Source organism: Carettochelys insculpta, chromosome 22 (genome assembly GCF_033958435.1).
Source record: "Carettochelys insculpta isolate YL-2023 chromosome 22, ASM3395843v1, whole genome shotgun sequence".
Classification (NCBI taxonomy): domain Eukaryota; kingdom Metazoa; phylum Chordata; order Testudines; family Carettochelyidae; genus Carettochelys; species Carettochelys insculpta.
In genome coordinates, this window is record NC_134158.1 from 15,568,150 (window position 1) to 15,585,780 (window position 17,631).

The following is a 17,631-nucleotide window of genomic DNA, read 5'->3' on the forward strand; positions in this document are numbered from 1 at the left end:
TTGCACTGCTGGTCTTTCTCTTTGGAGGTGGAGGGACCAAAACCACATGAGCATTCGACTGTAGGCCTCCCAGGCATTTCCTTAGTGGCCTTACAACAGACCTGCACACCGAGCGGATGTGTTTGGAGAACCAGCCCTGATGACTCGGAAGAGCTTTCCGGGGTGGGACCAGCTAGCGTAGAGCTCATCGTCTTGGCGGTGGAGTTGGAATTATGTTTTCCATTGCACCTTCGTTGGCACTGATCAACATTGATGTTGACCTGCCATTTGGGTGCCCAATGACCCAGCTCTCTGAGAGCCTCATGTCACTCTTTGCCATCTGATTTGGACTTATCTTGAGGAATTAGGTGTCCTCAGCTAGTTGTGCCCCATCGCTGTTTGCGGCTTTTTCCAGATCATTTATGGACGTGTTTACCAGCACTGCTCCTGCTACAGACCTCTGGGGGACACCTCAAGTTACTGCTCTCCATTCTGAAAAGTGACCATTGATTCCTGTCTTGTAACCAGATCCTGATCCATGATCCTTTTCTCCTACCCTATGACTACTTAGCTAGCTAAAGGGCTCACGTTGAAAGCTGTCTGAAAACCAGCTACGCTACATCCACCAGATCCCCTTGTCCACATGCTGGTTCACCCCTTCGAAGAATTCACACAGACTGATAAGGCACAATTTTGTGTTGGTTCTTCTCCAACACATGATGTTTGTGTGCTTGTCTATTCTGTCCTTTACTGTAGTTTCAGCTAGTGGCACTGAAGTTGGGCTTACCTGCCTGTCTTTGCTTTGGGGTGTTCCATGAGCTCCCTCCAATCGCCTGGTGATTAAAGTGACAGGTAGCCACTATTAGGGGGTCTGCAGTCACCTATCTGAGTTCCTTTAGAATTCCTGAGCGAACACCATCAGGGTCAGGTGACTTATTCCCATTTAATTCAGCAGTTTTTTCCAAACCCACCTCTGATGGTACATCAATCTGGGACACTTCTTCAGATTTGTCACCTAAAAAAAAATAGCTGGGGGGGGCAGATGTAGATAGAGCAAGGGGTGTGTGTGGGTGGGGATAGATAGATAGAGGCAGTGGACAGAGATAGATAGATAGATAAAAATCCTTCCTATTCTCTTAGGTAGGTTTGGAAATTTTTTTTATAGGTCTGAGTCGATAAATATCAATTTCGCTACATACACACACACAAATATTGATACAAATCTAAATTTACAGCCCCAGGAAGTAGGCAAAATGCTACTGGGGTTATCAGTGGTTGACTTAAGACCTTTGCTTTGTATATTTGGACCTGTGATGTTGAGTTTGTACCGTGATGGTTACACAGCTGGAATTAATTTTTTGCCTCTCTGCAGGTCCTGCCATTAAATAATTATCGTCTGGCCCTGCCTTTGTCAGCTTTGCCCTCATCACGCCCCACCACCGAAAACGGAAATAAATACACAATGCCCACAAAGAAACACTGATATGAACCGTCGCAAGATGCACAAAGTCAAACCCAACTTCTACCAAGCCTGCAGGGACACTGGCTTGGGGCTGGGCTGGCCTTTGGTGCGGGGAGAGGTGGTAAAAGCAATCTCATGGGCGCTTTTCCCATTCTTCGCAAAAAGCTGTGAAGGCTCCCGACGAAGGGCCTTACCTCCGAACCACCCCCCCAAACTCAGCCCAGCCCTTCAAACGCTGCCATCAAGCCCATTGTACGAGGTCACTCCCCGGACCGCCACCATCAAAAAATGGCAAAAAGAGAACACTTTTGCCTGGAAACCTGCTGTGCCCAAAGGGTGTCGCCCGATTCAACAAGGGGGCCGGTTCTAGGCTAGCAGGACCAGACAAGCCTGACCAGGGACCCCGGCTAGGCCCAGCCCCAGCAGGGAGCCGGTTATGGGGGGAACTGGCTCTTGCCATGGGGGGAGCCCACAGGTGGGGCTGGGGAGATTGGGGAGGGAGCCTGGTGCGGGAGGGGGGCTCTCGGAGCGGGGTGCAGGCAGGTGTTTGGGGCTGGGGGAGCCAGGACTCCTGGGTTCTCCCCCCAGCTCGGGGAGAAGAGAGGGATCTGGGGAGCAGGGGGCGCCTGGTTCTCTCGGGGGGGGGGGGTGCGTTGGGGGCGGGGGTGGCAGCCGGACGCCTGGGTTCCCTGTCGGCGGAGCGCCGGGCCTGCGGCCCTCTAGGACCCGGCGGCGGCGGCGGAAGTGGGGCGGCCCCGGCGAAGTGGGGTGGGGCCGGGCCGGGCTGGGGGGGCCGGTTCCGTCTCCGGTGGGGGGCGGCGCTTCCGGCCGGGCCTGTCCGAGCTGGGAACCAGCAGCGGCCCCCCCGGACGCCCCCCCCCCGCGCCCCCCGCCCGGAGCCGGGCCCCCGAGGTGAGCCCCCCCATATCCTCGGTACGTGCCCCCCGCCCCCCTTCCGCACCGGCCCCCCGCCCCCCCGGCCCCCCTCGGGCCCCGATCTCCGCGCGCCCCGGAACCCCCGCTGCGCCGCCCCGCCCCGCCCCGCTGGGGAAATAGAGTGATCGGTGTCAGCCCCCGTCCCCCCAGCCCCCCACATCCACCCCCGAGCGGCCCCCGTCCGCCCAGCCCCCCACATCCACCCCCGAGGGGTCCCCGTCCGCCCAGCCCCCCACATCCACCCCCGAGCGGCCCCCGTCCCTCCCAGCCCCCCACATCCACCCCCGAGGGGTCCCCGTCCGCCCAGCCCCCCACATCCACCCCCGAGGGGCTATGTGCCAGCGCTGGGTGGGAGGTCCCTGTATATCCAACCAGCACCCCACCCCGGAGGAGCTGTGTCCCTCTGCCTGGTAAGGTTTCCCCAGATCCTCAGCCCCCACATCCCAGGGGTCCCCATGTACCCAGCCCCCCACCCCCGAGGGGTCCCCAGGCCCCCCGCGTCCCACCCCCAAGCGGTCCCCCTCCACTCAGCCCCCACCCCCGAGGGGTCCCCATGTACCCACACCCCACCCTAGAGGGGCTGTACCCCAGCCCCAGGTGAGAGCAGCGTTTGTTCCCCACACCCAAGGTACGAGCTGATCTCACACGCTTGGCGTTCGTGGGAGGGTCCCAGGTGGGGAGGGGGCCTGGGGCCTGACCCTGCTCCAACCCCCCACCCTGTGTGCCCCCCCCAGGCAGCGCCCCCCTCCTGAGGAGATGGAAGCGAATGCGAGCGACGAGGGGGTTCACTTCCAGAGCTACCCCTTCGACTTCCTGGAGTTCCTCAATCACCAGCGCTTCGAGCCCATGGAGGCCTACAACCAGGAGCACGCCAAGGCCGTGGCCTCTCTCCCCTGCCCCCAGCCCCCCTACGAGTACCCCCCGCCGCCCGCCGGCGCCCCCCACTTCGACCGCCCCGCCCCAGCCAAGCCCAAGGACTTCAAAGCCGAGGGCCCCGCCCCGTCCGCCTCCGCCGCCGCCCAGCCCAAGAAAGTCGAGGCCGCCAGCACCGCCCCCCCGCAGCAGTACAGCGCCGCCACCATGCCGGCCGCCCCGCCGCTCTTCGATGGGGCGGGGGCCTTCGGCGCCCCCCAGTGGGGCATCGTGGATCTCTCGGGGCACCAGCACCTCTTTGGGAGCCTGAAAAGGGGGGTGGGGGCAGCCCCAGCCCAGGCGGCCCCGGCTGCAGCCGACGGCCCGGCCGGCAAGGACGACAAGAACTACTTCCGGCGGCTGAAGTACTTCATCGACCGGCGCTTCCCCTGCGGCGTGTGCCAGAAATCCTTCAAGCAGTCCTCCCACCTGGTGCAGCACATGCTGGTGCACACCGGGGAGCGGCCCTACGAGTGCTCCACCTGCGGCCGCACCTACAACCACATCTCCAGCCTCATCCGCCACCGGCGCTGCCACAAGGAGCCGGCTGAGGCCGGCCCGGCCGCTGCCGCCGCCGCCCCGCCGCCACCTGCCGCTCCCGCCCCTGAGCCGGCTGCGGAAGGCAGCCCCGCCCCAGCCCAGCCCGACGGCCCCTTCACCTGCTCCCTCTGCTGGAAGGTATTCAAGAAACCCAGCCACCTGCACCAGCACCAGATCATCCACACGGGCGAGCGTCCCTTCAGCTGCTCGGTCTGTGAGAAGACTTTCAACCGGCGCGAGAGCCTCAAGCGGCACGTCAAGACGCACTCGGCCCTGCTGCGGGTGCCCTGCGGCGTCTGCGGCAAGGAGTTCCGGGACGCCGCCTACCTGCTCAAGCACCAGGCCTCCCACGCCGGCCCCCGCCCCGACTACAAGTGCGAGGTGTGCGGCCGGGCTTATGCCGCGCCCCAGAGCCTGCTGCGCCACCGCCAGCTCCACCAGGCCGCTGCCGCCGCCGCTGGCGGCCCGGCCAAAGACGCCCCGGCAGCCGCTGGCGACTCGGCCCCGGCTGCCTACCCGGGGCCCTTCCTGCTGCCTGGCGAGGCCCCGGCCTGCGAGGGGGAGGCCAAGGCAGCCCCGGCAGCGCTGCTGGCTCCCCACCCGCTGCTGCTGGGGGCCGGCAAGAGCTTCTGCTGCGGCATCTGCGGGCGCGGGTTCGGGCGGCGGGAGACGCTGAAGCGGCACGAGCGGATCCACACGGGCGAGAAGCCGCACCAGTGCTCGGTCTGCGGCAAGCGGTTCCGGGAGTCCTTCCACCTGACCAAGCACCACGTGGTACACACCCGGGAGCGGCCCTACAAGTGCGAGCTGTGCGGCAAGGTCTTCGGCTACCCGCAGAGCCTCACCCGCCACAAGCAGATCCACCGGCTGCAGCTGCCCTGCGCCCTGGGGCCGCCCCCCGAGGGGCTGAGCTACGGTTGCTCCGACTGCGGCCAGCGCTTCCCCGACCTCTTCCACGTCATGAGCCACAAGGAGGCCCACATGGGCGACAAGCCCTACGCCTGCGACGCCTGCGGCAAGGCCTTCGGCTTCATCGAGAACCTCATGTGGCACAAGCTGGTGCACCAGACGGCGCCAGAGCGGCTGCTGCCCGAGGGGGCCTGCGCCGAGGCCACCCCGCCCCCAGGGCCCGCCGGCTGCCTGGAGAACGGGCTGGCTGGGGAGGTGCCGGCCACCCTGTCCGAGGAGCACCCCATGATCCCCAGCGGGGAGCGCTTCAGCTGCGGCATCTGCGGGCAGAGCTTCAAGCACTTCCTCGCCCTGGTGACGCACAAGTACGTGCACCTGGTGCGACGCACGCTGGCCTGCGGCGTGTGCGGGCGCAGCTTCGCCGGGGCCTACGACCTGCTGCTGCACCGCCGCAGCCACCTGCAGAAGCGCCACTTCAGCTGCTCCGTCTGCGGCAAGCGGTTCTGGGAGGCCGCCCTGCTGATGCGCCACCAGCGGTGCCACACGGAGGAGCGGCCCTACCGCTGCGCCGTCTGCGGGCGCGGCTTCCTGCGCTCCTGGTACCTGCGGCAGCACAAGGTGGTGCACACGGGCGAGCGGGCCTACAAGTGCGCCCTCTGCAACAAGCGCTTCGCCCAGTCCTCCAGCCTGGCCGAGCACCAGCGCCTCCACGTGGTGGCCCGGCCCCAGCGGTGTCAGACCTGCGGCAAGACCTTCCGCTACCGCTCCAACCTGCTGGAGCACCAGCGCGTGCACCTGGGCGAGAAGGTGTACCGCTGCGACCGCTGCGGCAAGAGTTTCTTCTACCTCTCCTCCATCCTGCGCCACCAGCGGGCCCACGAGGCCCCCCGCGACCTGCGCTGCGCCGCCTGCCTCAAGCTCTTCAAGGACCCCAAGTACTTCAGCAAGCACCTGGAGGCGCACCGGGGCGGGCGGCCCTTCAAGTGCGGCACCTGCGGTGAGGCCTTCGCCAACACCTACGGCCTCAAGAAGCACCGGCACCTGCACAAGCTGGAGGGCCTGGCCGCCCTGGGCCACAAGGACGCCTGAGCGGGGCGGGGCAGGGCATTCGCAGGCCCCTAAGGGCCACGGATCCAGTGGGGGGTGGCAGCTTGGGGGGCAGAGCCCTTAGTGCCATGTAACCATCATGGGGGAGGCAGGTTGGGGGCAGACCCCTTAGTGCCATGTTACCACCATGGGGGTGGCAGGTTGGGGGGCAGAGCCCTTAGTGCCACGTATCCAGTGGGGGGGGTAGCTTGGGGGGGGGGCAGACCCCTTAGTGCCATGTAACCCCTGGGGTCGGGGCAGGTGGGGGCAGACCCTTCAGTAACATGTAGCCCCCATGGGGTGCAGCAGGTTGGGAGTCAGGCCCCTTAATAGCATGTATCCACCATAGGGGGTGACGAATTGGGGCCCGGGCAGCAGGTGGGGGACAGACCCCCGTGTGCCAGGAATCCACCATGGCGGGAGCTCCCCCATCGCCACGAAGAACCTAGGACTTGGCAACGTTTATCTTAGCCCTCTGGATTTTAAGGGGGCTTCCTCCTCCCCTCCCCCAGCCCTGGCCCCTGCTGACAGGACATGGACACCCCCGGCGCAGAGGTGGCTGGACCTGGCGAGACTCCCAGCGCTTTCCTGGACCTGGCCCCTCTCAGCTGCCCCTGTGGACTGAGCGGGGAGCTCAGCAGGTCTTGCTGGCTGACTGCCCAGTGGGGCACTCTGGGAACCTGGCAGACTGTAGTGGAGACACCCCCCGCCAGGTGCAGCGGGGGCACCCCAGACTGCTCCCTCCCCACTCGGCCGCCTGGAGCTGGGGCCAGCGAGGACCCAAAATCCTGCCGGACTGGCCCCCCCCACCCATTGCCATCCAACAGGTGCTCTCCGCAGGGGCTGCACCTGACACCCATGCAGCCCTCCCCAGGGCTAGAGGCAAACGCTGGGAGCTGCTTCCCCTGACTGGTGACACCCCCGTGGTGCAGGCTGGATGCAAGCCAGGCCCCTGGAGGGTCCAGCAAGCTGAGCTGCGAGCTGTTGGCTGCTGGACCGGGTGTAATGAGCCTTCCATGGGGCAGCCGCCCCCCTGCCCCCCACCTCCTGGGCAGGCTGTGGGGTTACCCCAGCTGGTCTCTAGTGCATGGTGCAAAGGGGTGGGGACAGGTCGGGAGCAGGCCCTGGTCGCTGGGGGGTCGGCTGCGGGTGGGGAAGCTCAGAGCCACGGCTGAAGATGCCAGGAGCTGCGGCAAACAGTCCCTGTTCTGGCTGACTAGTGCCCCTCCCTCCATCCAGGCCTCCATCCCCTCCCTTCCTCTCCACCCCCCTCTCTCAGTCCCCACAGGGAAACAGCCAGCTCCTCTCTGCCTGTCTCCCTACAGACCCACCCATCTGCCTGGCTGGCTGTCTTGGCTGCCTGCTGGCTCCAGGGGTGCACAGACTGTGTGAGGTTTGCAAAGGGGAACTGAGGACTCTGCGGACGAAACAAGCTTGAAAACCCACTGGCCTGACTTATTCCCCTCCCCTCCCCGCCACTTTCTGTCTCTCCCCACCCCGACTCTGCTCTGTATCTGCCTTCTTGCCCTGGCTCTGGGAAGGGGAGTGGGATCTAGTGGTTACAGCAGTGGGGACTAGGAAGTAGCACTCCTGGGTTTTCTCCCCAGCTCTGGGATGGAGTGCAGTCTAGGGGCTAGAGCAAGGGGGTTGGAAGGCAGGACTTCTAGGTTCTATCCTGGCTTTGGTGGGGGGGAGCGAGGCCTAATGGGAGGGGGACTGGGAGCCAGGACTCCTGGGTTTCTCTCCAGCTCTGGGAGGGGAGTAAAGGCTAGTGGTTAGAACAGCGAGGGCTGGGAGTCAGGCCTGGCCTGGTGGGGAACAGGTCATGGTATCTTTTGCCATCTGTCTGAGAAAGCTGGAGACCTCTGCCCCGGCTCCTCGCTTCTCCTGCACCTCCCGTGGCACCCTGGAAGAAGGGGGTGTCGCCCTGGGTGGCAGCAGAGCCAGGACTGCAGGTGCACCAGGGAGTGGGTCCCAGGAGAAATCAGCCCTGTCCGGCCCTGCTGAGTCTCCCCCCCGGCTTTCTTTTTAACCACACAGCTGTATGAATAAATATAAATCGATAGATATAATTTTCTAAGCCCCGAGGGGCAGTGCCAGGCTGAGTCACCGTGTTCACCCCTGGCACTGCTCCCCCCGCCCTTGGAATGACTATTAAAATGTGTCTCTGTCTCTCCTCCTCTTTCAGCAGAAATTTGCTTTCCTGCCCCCGGCTGGTGGAGGCTCGAGCTGCTGGCTTGGGACAGGCTGGGTCCCAGTCGGGAAGGGGGGTGGGGGCTGGCGTAGGGGGAGGGTGGGAGGGGGCACGTGTGTATCAAACTCAACCCCATCCCTGCTGTTGGTGTGTAACGTCCCTAGTGTTGTACAGATGAAACCGATATTAAAAAATGTGGATGCGTATTGATTCTGTTTATTATGGTAGCTCTAGGTACCTTGCCGTGGCCTGAGAACTGCGCTAGGCACTGGACGTTGTCTATTAGGTGTATTACAGTAGCGCTGTGTGCCAGCCTTGGCCTGGGTCCCCCCATGCTATGTGCTGTACATTGTGTGTTATGTGTATTATGGTAACCGTGTGTGCCCACTCATGGTCCAGGAGTCCCCTGTGCTATGCGCTGTACTTTGTGTATTAGGTGCATTACGGTAGCTCTATGTGCCGGCCGTAGCCCAGCACCCCCACCTACGAAGTGCTGTACGTTGTGTATTAGGTGCATTACGGTAGCTCTGTGTGCCAGCCATGGCCCAGGAGTTTGTGTGCCAGGCCCTGTACCCAGGACAAAGGAACAGCCCTGGCCCTGAAAATCCTGGTATAAAACAAGACTCGGGCTGGAGATGAGAGGCAGCTGGGGGAGCACAGGGGAACTGGGGCTATAGCCATCCCTGTGGACAGACAGCCTCTCTGGGGTGCCCTCTTGTAACCAGGGTGGTCCAGCAGGCACATTGCCTCAGTTTCCCTCCACTTTCCCACTTCTGCTCAGTCTCTAAAACACCCTTCCCCCAAGAGGGGGATAATTCATTCATAAGTTCATCTGTGCCCGTCAGGTTCAGGGGTGCCCAGCCCTCCTTGGGCGCTGTATTCCCACTGCACCCTTCCTTGTCTGTGGGCTCACCCCTCCCCATTTGGGTGCGCAGCCCTGCTGGGGGAGGCATGTCCCAGCTCAGTTCTTCCTCCAGGTGTGCTGTTTGGTACTGGGGATCCCCTGGCCCCATCTGCACAGCCTGGCAGCAGAGCCCCCGTCGCCCTGCCCAACAGACTAGGTTTCTGAGCCTGCTTCCTGCCAGGCTTAGGGGTCTGTCCCCCTGTTGGGGACCCCTGTTCCCCTGACTTCCAGCAGCCAACATGGGGACCCCAGACCTGAGTAACTGAGCCCTGTTCCTGGCCACTGCCAGGGAGCGGGGCTAAGGAGGCGGCTTTGCAGCTGGCTGGAGCTCCCAGGCCACATGGGGCTCTGAACAGGCTGGGTCTGGTCCAGGGGTTGAAGGGCCACTCGGACAAGCAGTGAAGGGCTGGATTTGAAAGGTCCAGCTCTGTGGGCAGCTCTGCTCCAGACATCTAGTGGGTCGGGGGCGGGGAGGGTGTCGCTGTCACCAGAGGGGTTTCCATGGGTCACACCAATTGCCTGGCCTGAGGGAGGACCAGCCCCCATCCTGCCCACGGTGCCTGGCTCCAGCTGAGACGCCTGGGCTGGGGCAGTCCTCAGAAGGAGCCCCTAAGGCACCCTGGGCGTGGGCACGTCTGGTGCTCCAGGCTGCCCGAGCCTTTGGGAGCCTGGGGACCATGGTGCTAGGGAGCGGTCAGGGCTGGATCCTCGCAGAGCCCCAGGTGCCACTCTCTGCTCTCAGCTGCCTGCCTTGGGGGGTCCCTCTGCTGGAACCCCCCCGGGGTGGGGGGTAGCAGTGAGGCACTGGCTCGGCCCTGCCTCAGCGTAAAGCGGGAGCCTGATTCGGTGTCACCGGCCGGCACCCGCTACCAAACCCCGGCTGCTGAAATCAGCCTGAGAAATCTCCGCCCTGCCCCCTTTCCCTTGCGGTGACCCAGCCACGCTGGGCCCGGGCTCAGGACTGGCTGCTGAGGCCCATACAGCAGTAGGGGGGGGAGAGGCAGATCTGCCCCAGGTGGTGACCCTGTGCCTGAGGGAAGGGAGCGGCGAGGCGGGTGCCAAGGGGGGGGCAATGGGCTCAGAGCACCGGCTCTGTGGGCGCATCGTTGAGGCAGTGGGGGGGACAGATGTTCTGGGCACTGAGGTGTGTGCAGTGTGCACCCCCCATAGACACACCCACTGCCAGCTGGGGCTGCTGATCGGATCGGCTGGGCAGTCGCTCAGCTCACAGGGAACCCTGCCTGGGGCTGGAAATACTGCCTAGCCTCTGGGCCGAGCGTGCGCAGAGCTTGGTTCCGAACGGGCTTGGGAGAGGAGGCATCTGGCTGAAACCTGCCCAGCCCGGCTGGCCCCGGATCTGGGGGCCCTGAGGCAAGGCAGGCCCACGGGCTGGTGATTTGTGGGCCCCACCAGACCCGGTCCTGCTGTCGGGGTTGTCCTGTTCCGGGGTGGGGGCAGGTGGGCTGGCACTGCTGTGGCAAAAGCAAGGCCGTGAAACCCACCGGCTGATACGCAGCAAAGACAAGAGCAACGTGTGTCCCTTAGGGAGGCAAAATCCAAGGCCCAGCTCCCAACAGCATGGCCAGCAAGGGAGGGGGCGGTGCCCAGCTGGAAGGGATCCAGGGGGCTGCATGGGTCGCAGATGGTGCAGTGGCCAGTGCTCAGGGCTTACAAAGGGGGGGCGTGTTTTTCACAGGGTGCGGGGGCGGAATTAAGTTTGGCAGTGGCTGTCCAGTGCTGGGGTCCCAGGCAGGCTCGTCAGGGGAGCAGGTGGTATCCCCACCATGACAAGGCATTCACTCAAACTGGGGGCATCTTTCCGAAAGCTCAGCACTAGCTCAGCCATCAGATCAGGCTGCCTGGCTGGCGTTTGGAGGGGAAATTCTCTGGCCTGGGAGGCCTCGCGTGGCTCTTACATCTAAGCTGGGAATTCCTGCAGGTACCATCTCCAGTGCCCTTGGGAAGATGCCAGGCGGAGCAGAACTCAGCTTGTTACCCCTGCACCAGCTGTTTGTGCCACTGTTAAGTGCTGCCCCCACCCCCCAGTTCTGCAAAGGCCAGCAGCCATGTGCTCCTCATCCTGCTGCAGCATGTGGGCCTGGGACGGGTGGGGCATTGCCTTGGGCCGTGGCTGGTGGGGGGCTGGGTGGTGGGGACGGGACAGCCGGCATCACTGGCCAGGTGCTGGGGGGACAGGAGGAGCAGGCGGGTGAGCTTAGTGCTGGAGGGTGGCTGCAGGTGCTGCTGGGGGGCGGGGCTGGGCAAGGAATGGGGCTGCTCTGGGGCACCATGTATTCAGCCCAGCAGACCCCATGGGCACAGCAGCTCCCAGCTGGCCCAGACAGGGCAGCCTGGCTTGGCCACACCCAGCTCCCTCCCCCTCCGCCAGCACCACCTGGATCTCCAGAGGCTCCCGTCAGCCTGCGCTGCACCCTTGAGGAGTCCTGGTTCCCAGTGCTGCCAAGCTCTAACCACTAGCCTTCACTTCCTGCCCAGAGCCAAGGAGCGAGCCCAGGAGTCCTGGCTCCCAGCCCCACCCCCCCACTCTAACCACTAGACTCCCACTTCATTCCCAGAGCCAAGGAGAGAACCCAGGAGTCCTGACTCCCAGCTCCCTGCACTAACCACTAGACTCTAGGCGCTAAACCCAGCTCAACTCCTTACCTCCAAGACCTGTCCTCTCTAGTGGCTGGTCGCACACCAGGTGTGTCTACACTGCACATTAAGCCTGGCTCTGAGTCCGGTCGGAGCAGACTCCCTCTCCCCACATCAGATCACCTGGGTCTGCCCACACTTGGGACCTGGCTCCTAGGGTTCTGCTGCGGGGGGGCTGATGGGGGGAACCCAAACCCATTCTTTTGCCACATGGACACAGCACAAGCCACAGCCCTGAGAGCCGGGCTGCAATGTGAACTTGACTGCAGCAAACCCTCCAGGGATGTTTGCAGGTCTGGACGGTGTAACCTGCCAAGGATCAAACTCCCGCAGCCTGGTGGGATTTGGTTGAAAACCTGGTTTCTCGGTAACTCACCTGCTCCCCAAAACACCCAGCAAAACAGGCAGGTTTTGAAAACCAGTATAAAAAAAGAATCTGGTGCAAAAATGCTCCTCATCCAGGTGTTTGGGGTTTGAAAACCAATCAACTCGATGACTTGTTTCTTGTCACAAGTCACTGGGGGGGTATAATATTTTATTGCTGGGTGCAAGTTTTGGGGTCTGAAAATTGTTTTGCTTCATGACGCTGGCTGGTTAGCCCATGTTGGTTTTTCAGTAATAGTTTTCTTGCAGCCGGGCAAGTAATTTTAGTTTAAAATTTGGAAAAAAAAAAAGGTCAGGGGGTGGGAAAAATGGAGTTCGAAATGGGTAAAAAAAAATTTTGTTTCTTGCAAAAAATTTTCACTGTTTTTGATTGTGAAAAGTGATGTTTGGCTTGAAAAACCACGATTGCTTCACACCCCAGCAGCTCACAGTTTCAGTTTTCCACACCTATTTTCGGTTTAGAAAACCGAGGTTCCAATAAAAGGGTCGGGAATTTTAAACACAGTTTTCAGCTGAAACAAACAGAGGTTTCAAAAATGTGTTTTCAGTCAAATCCGTTCGTTTTCCCCCCACATTCTCCAATTGGTTCTTTCACTTTTGGTGCTACCGTTGGATGCTCAAAACCCACAAACTTTTAACCCAAAACAGTGTTTTTCAGCCCCCAAATCATAGAATACTAGGTCTGGACAGGACCTCGAGAGGCCATCGAGTCCAGCCCCCTGCCCCAATGGCAGGACCAAGTACTGTCTAAACCATCCCTGATAGACAACTCTCTAACCTGCTCTTAAATATCTCCAGCGATGGAGATTCCACAACCTCCCTTGGCGATTTATTCCGCTGTTTGACCACCCTGACCGTTAGGAACTTTTTCCTAATGTCCAACCTAAACCTCCCTTGCTGCAGTTTAAGCCCGTTGCCTCTTGTTGTATCCTCAGAGGCCAAGAACAAGTTTTCTCCCTCCTCATGACTCCCTTTCAGATACCTGAAAACCGCTATCATGTCCCCCCTCAATCGTCTCTTTTCCAAACTAAACAAGCCCAATTCTTTCAGCCTTTCTTCATAGGTCACATTCTCTAGCCCTTTAATCATTCTTGTCGCTCTTTTCTGGACCCTCTCTAATTTCTCCACATCTTTTTTGAACTGGGGCGCCCAGAACTGGACGCAATACTCCAGCTGAGGCCTAACCAGTGCAGTTTTCTTCGTCCAAACCCTGTTAAAAAGGATTTTGCTGGAAAATAACTTGGGTGCAAAATGGGTGAAACGCCGAGTGTCAGAGCAGTAGCCGTGTTCCTCTGTATCCACAAAGGCCATGAAAAGTCCTGTGGCACCTTATAGACTAACAGATATTTTGGAGCATCAGCTTTCGTGGGCACAGACCCACATGCATCTGACGAAGCAGGTCTGTGCCCAGGGGAGCTGATGTTCCAAAATTTCTGTTAGTCTATAAGGTGCCACAGGACTTCTTGTTTTCCCCCTTGGGAGCCAAAGCCCGATCAGACCTGCCACCTCCTGGTACCAAACCAGCCCTAGCGCCTCTCTAGCAATGACAGGGGCTCTGCACCCAGCCACTGGCTGAGGGTGTTTCGACCCTTAACCCTTTAGCCCACACACACCAAAACACCACCAACCAAAAAGGGGGTTTAAATAATAATAATAATAATAATAATAATAATAATTACAAAACCAGGAGAACAAAGAGCCCACTGTGAATGGGAGCCATTGAGGGGAGCAGCTGGCCAGGCCAGGCACCTTGGAGTGATGCAGCCTGGTTGACCTGTAGGTCTAGTTCTGGCCTTGGATTGCCTTCTCTGAGGCTGGGAGCCCTTGGGGATGGGCGATCCCATTTCCCCACACCCCTGTGGGGCACCAGACTGAAAACCATTGTGAAGTTTGCTCTGGATTTGTGGGCTTTCCAGGACAGCCCTCAGTGCTGGCTGCTGGCTGCGGTGGGCAGAGAGGCCCCTGGTGGCAGAAAGGAGGGCTGGATGCTGTAGGACTAAGCTGAGACTGTTGCTGGGGAACGTAGAGTCACCACAAACCTCCATGGGGTGGTCAAGTCACCCCTACCCCCAGCCACCGCTGAGCTAGCTGTGCCCAAGAGGAGCCATGCCCCTGTCCCACTCCCTGCCCCCTAGTGAATGACCATCCATAGCCCCAAGATCTGAGCCTGGACCACGACGGGCTCAGCTTGGCCGGGTCCAGCCTGCTCTGCTCTGCATGCTAGGGGCATCCCCAGTCTTGGGGCACCATGTGGGGCTTGTGTGGAGAGGCCAATGCCTCAGGCTGGGGCCCAGGGAGCTGCCCATACGGGTACCGTATGGGGCAGGGGGCAGTCGGGGCAAACAGGTTTTTATGGGGCAAAAGCACAAGGAGTGACCAGTCCAGCTCACAGGCTCCCTGTGCCCATCAGGGCGTGGGCAGAGCCAGTCCAGCTCTGGTGGGCAGTGCCTGTCAGGGCATGGACAGTGCAAGTCTGGTTCACAGGGCCTGTCAGGTGTGGGCTGTGCCAGGGCTCCCCTTGCCTCTCAGGGTATGGGTGGTGCCAGCCCAGCTCACAGCTCCCTGTGCCTGTCAGGGCGTGGGCAGTGCCAGTCCGGCTCTCGTGGACAGTGATCATCAGGCAGTGGGGGGTGCCAGTCCGGCTCTCATGGGCGGTGCCTGTCAGGTTGTGGGCAGTGCCAGTCCGGCTCTCATGGGTGGTGCCCATCAGGTTGTAGGCAGTGCCAGTCTGGCTCTCATGGGCGGTGCCCATCAGGTTGTGGGCAGTGCCAGTCTGGCTCTCATGGGCAGTTCCCATCAGGTTGTGGGCAGTGCCAGTCCGGCTCTCATGGGCGGTGCCCATCAGGTTGTGGGCAGTGCCAGTCCGGCTCTCATGGGTGGTGCCCGTCAGGTTGTAGGCAGTGCCAGTCTGGCTCTCATGGGCGGTGCCCATCAGGTTGTGGGCAGTGCCAGTCTGGCTCTCACAGGCAATGCCAGTCTGGCTCTCATGGGTGCTGCCCATCAGGGCATGGGCAGTGCCCGTGAGGGCGTGGGCGGTGCCAGTCCAGCTCTTGCAGGCGCTGTCTGTCAGGGCATGGGCGGTGCCAGTCTGGCTCTCGTGGGCGGTGCCAGTCCGGCCCTTGCGGGCACTGCCCATCAGGGTGTGGGCGGTGCCAGTCCAGCTCCCACGGGCGCTGCCTGTCAGGGTGTGGGCGGTGCCAGTCCGGCTCTCGCAGGCGCTGCCTGTCAGGGCGCGGGCGGTGCCAGTCTGGCTCCCATGGGCGCTGCCCATCAGGGTGGGGGTGGTGACGTGGGCGCTGCCCATCAGGGCGTGGGCGGCTGCTGGCGGTGCTTGCGGCGGACGTGCCGTTGCAGGGTGTTCCGCTCGCCGAAGCGCATGTGGCAGGCCTCGCACTGGAAGGGGCGCTCGCCTGTGTGCACCCGCTGGTGGTGGCCCAGCTCGCCGGCGTCGCGGAAGCTGCGCTGGCAGATGGGGCACTGGTGCGGCTTGCGCCCGGCGTGGGTGTACTTGTGCCGCTCCAGGTGCGAGGTGCGCTTGAAGGCCTTGCCGCAGGCCCGGCACACGTGGGGCTTGTGCTCCGAGTGGGTGATGCTGTGCCGCTGCAGGTAGGACAGGTACTCGAAGGTGCGGGAGCACACAGGGCAGCAGTAGGCTTTGCGCAGCCCGGCCCGCCCGCCCGCCTCCTCCACCAGCACCGTGTAGGGCAGGCCCTGGCTGTCGATCAGCAGGTAGCGGCCGTAGCGCGAGGCCTCACCCTGTGCCGGCCCAGCCTCTCCGGGGGGCCAGAGCGGGGCCCGGGGGACGCGCAGCCGACCGGCCTCCTCGTCCTCCTCCAGCTTCAGCCGGCGCCCTGATGGGCCCTCCCGGGCTGAGGGCTGGTGCCGGGGGTCGGGGGGGCCGTCCCTCGGGGGCCGCAGGCTGAAGGGGTGGAGATCCATGGGGCAGGGGACACCCCCCAAGGGTGGGAAGGGCTCAGAGCGGCTGGAAGGAGAAACGGGGAGAGAGGAACAATCAGAGGTGTGTCATAGACCCCCCCCCCGCGCACAGGAGTCTCCTGAAGCTCACGGGACAGGTGACCATGGGGCCTTTCCCACTGGGGCACCAGCTAGGTCCCAGCGCAGCCCCCGGGGGGAGTGTGGCCTCTGCGTCCCGCCAGGCCCACAACAGCACCCCCCCCGCCAGCCCCACTGCCACCTGACCCCCTCACTGCCTCGACTGCCCCCAGCCCTGGCAGCGCCGCCCAGGCACACACGCCCCCGGGGTATATTTACCGTCCCAGGTGCCCCTGGCCGCAGTCCCGCCTTCGGGCTCATCGCGGCCGGCGGACTCAGCCCTGGGCTCGGTGCCAGGGGCTCCTCTCGCCGGGGGCGGCAGCGCAGGGGCCGGCTCCGAGCCAGACCCGGGCAGGGATCTGGCAGCTCGGCGCTGGCTCCAGCCGGGGTCAGGTGGTACTGCTCCAGACCCAGCTGGGGGGCCCCGATCCTGTCCCAGCTGGCGGTGGGGGGTGGCACCGATCCTGTCCCGGCGGGGGTGATGGTGGTACCGATCCTGTCCCAGCTGGCGGTGGGGGGTGGCACCGATCCTGTCCCGGCGGGGGTGATGGTGGTACCGATCCTGTCCAGGCGGGGGGGTGGTACCGATCCTGTCCCAGCTGGCGGTGGGGGGTGGCACCGATCCTGTCCCGGCGGGGGTGATGGTGGTACCGATCCTGTCCCAGCTGGCGGTGGGGGGTGGCACCGATCCTGTCCCAGCTGGCGGTGGGGGGTGGCACCGATCCTGTCCCCGCGGGGGGGTGGTACCGATCCTGTCCCCGCGGGGGGGTGGCAGGTCCTGGCTCGAGGCCCCCCTGCGCCCCGGGGCCACGTGCCGCCCCCTGCGGGCTACAGCGGCCCCGGATCCCCGGCACTGGGGGGGGGGCGGGGGGGGTCCTTTCTGTCCCCGTCCGTCAGTCCGTCCCTCCACCCGCAGCAGGAGCCGGTGCCGCAGGAAAAGGCGGCCGGGTGGAAACGCCGCGCTCCAACGCAGCCCCGGACGCCTGGGTTCCGAGGGGAGGGGGCGGGGTAGAGCCCCACCTTCGGCAACTCCCGAAGGAGAACCCAGCCGCAGACCGACTGGGGGACGCCTGACCCCGGGCGAGGCCCCAGACGCCGCCCCGACCATCTGCCAGCAAAGAGCCGGCGGGAGAGAACCCAGGAGTCCCGGCTCCCAGCCCCGCCAAGCTCTAACCACTGGCCCGCACTCCCCTCCCACGGCTGGGGAGAGAACCCAGGAGTCCTGGCTCCCGGCGCCCTGTCTGCGTTTGCCCCTTTTCCCTGTAGGGCATTTTCTTCCAATGGCGGGGGAAGATATTGGAGCTTTCTGGTTTGGCCGCACTGCTTGGAGCCAGGGGCTGGGTGGGAGCCCGCGCCCCCTGGAGGGGCCCATAGATGCGGGAGTTAGGGATACAGCAGTGCTGAAGTACCCCCCATCTCCCAGCCTAGCACCCTGGGTGCCAGCTGCCAGCACCACGTGCCTGGGGCTCTGCTCCTGCCCACCCAGCACTGGGTCCCAGCTGACTCTGCCTGTGTCCTGGGGTCCTGGCCTGAGCCCAGTGCACTGGGGGTCTCTACTTCTGGCTCTGTGCTCAGGGTCCCGGCTGCTGCCCCTGTGTGCTGGGGCTTTGCTCCCGG

At 63.0% G+C, this 17,631-nt stretch overlaps 2 protein-coding genes across 3 annotated transcripts; one reads left to right on the plus strand and one right to left on the minus strand.

The window, feature by feature from the left end:
- The first annotated feature begins 2,337 nt into the window (after positions 1-2,337).
- Positions 2,338-5,956, plus strand: ZNF865 (zinc finger protein 865). Of its 2 annotated transcripts, none has more exons than XM_075016442.1 (2): positions 2,338-2,353; positions 3,112-5,956. In XM_075016442.1, exon 2 carries the CDS (start codon positions 3,134-3,136, stop codon positions 5,825-5,827), a length of 2,694 nt encoding a protein of 897 aa, XP_074872543.1. In that variant the 5' UTR covers positions 2,338-2,353; positions 3,112-3,133; the 3' UTR covers positions 5,828-5,956. The 2 variants fall into 2 exon arrangements, with proteins under 2 accessions (XP_074872543.1, XP_074872542.1); XM_075016441.1 differs by having other exon boundaries at positions 2,340-2,374.
- Positions 5,957-13,601: 7,645 nt separating this feature from the next.
- On the minus strand, positions 13,602-16,917 carry ZNF581 (zinc finger protein 581). The gene is made up of 2 exons (XM_075017863.1): positions 16,234-16,917; positions 13,602-15,943 (listed from the first exon to the last, which is right to left on the minus strand). Exon 2 carries the CDS (start codon positions 15,898-15,900, stop codon positions 15,265-15,267), a length of 636 nt encoding a protein of 211 aa, XP_074873964.1. The 5' UTR covers positions 15,901-15,943; positions 16,234-16,917; the 3' UTR covers positions 13,602-15,264.
- Between the last annotated feature and the right edge of the window lie 714 nt (positions 16,918-17,631).

Excerpts from the sequence above, each read along its gene's own strand:
- ZNF581 (XM_075017863.1), bottom strand. The coding sequence starts at position 15,900 with ATGGATCTCCACCCCTTCAGCCTGCGGCCCCCGAGGGACGGCCCCCCC.
- ZNF865 (XM_075016442.1), top strand. The coding sequence starts at position 3,134 with ATGGAAGCGAATGCGAGCGACGAGGGGGTTCACTTCCAGAGCTACCCC.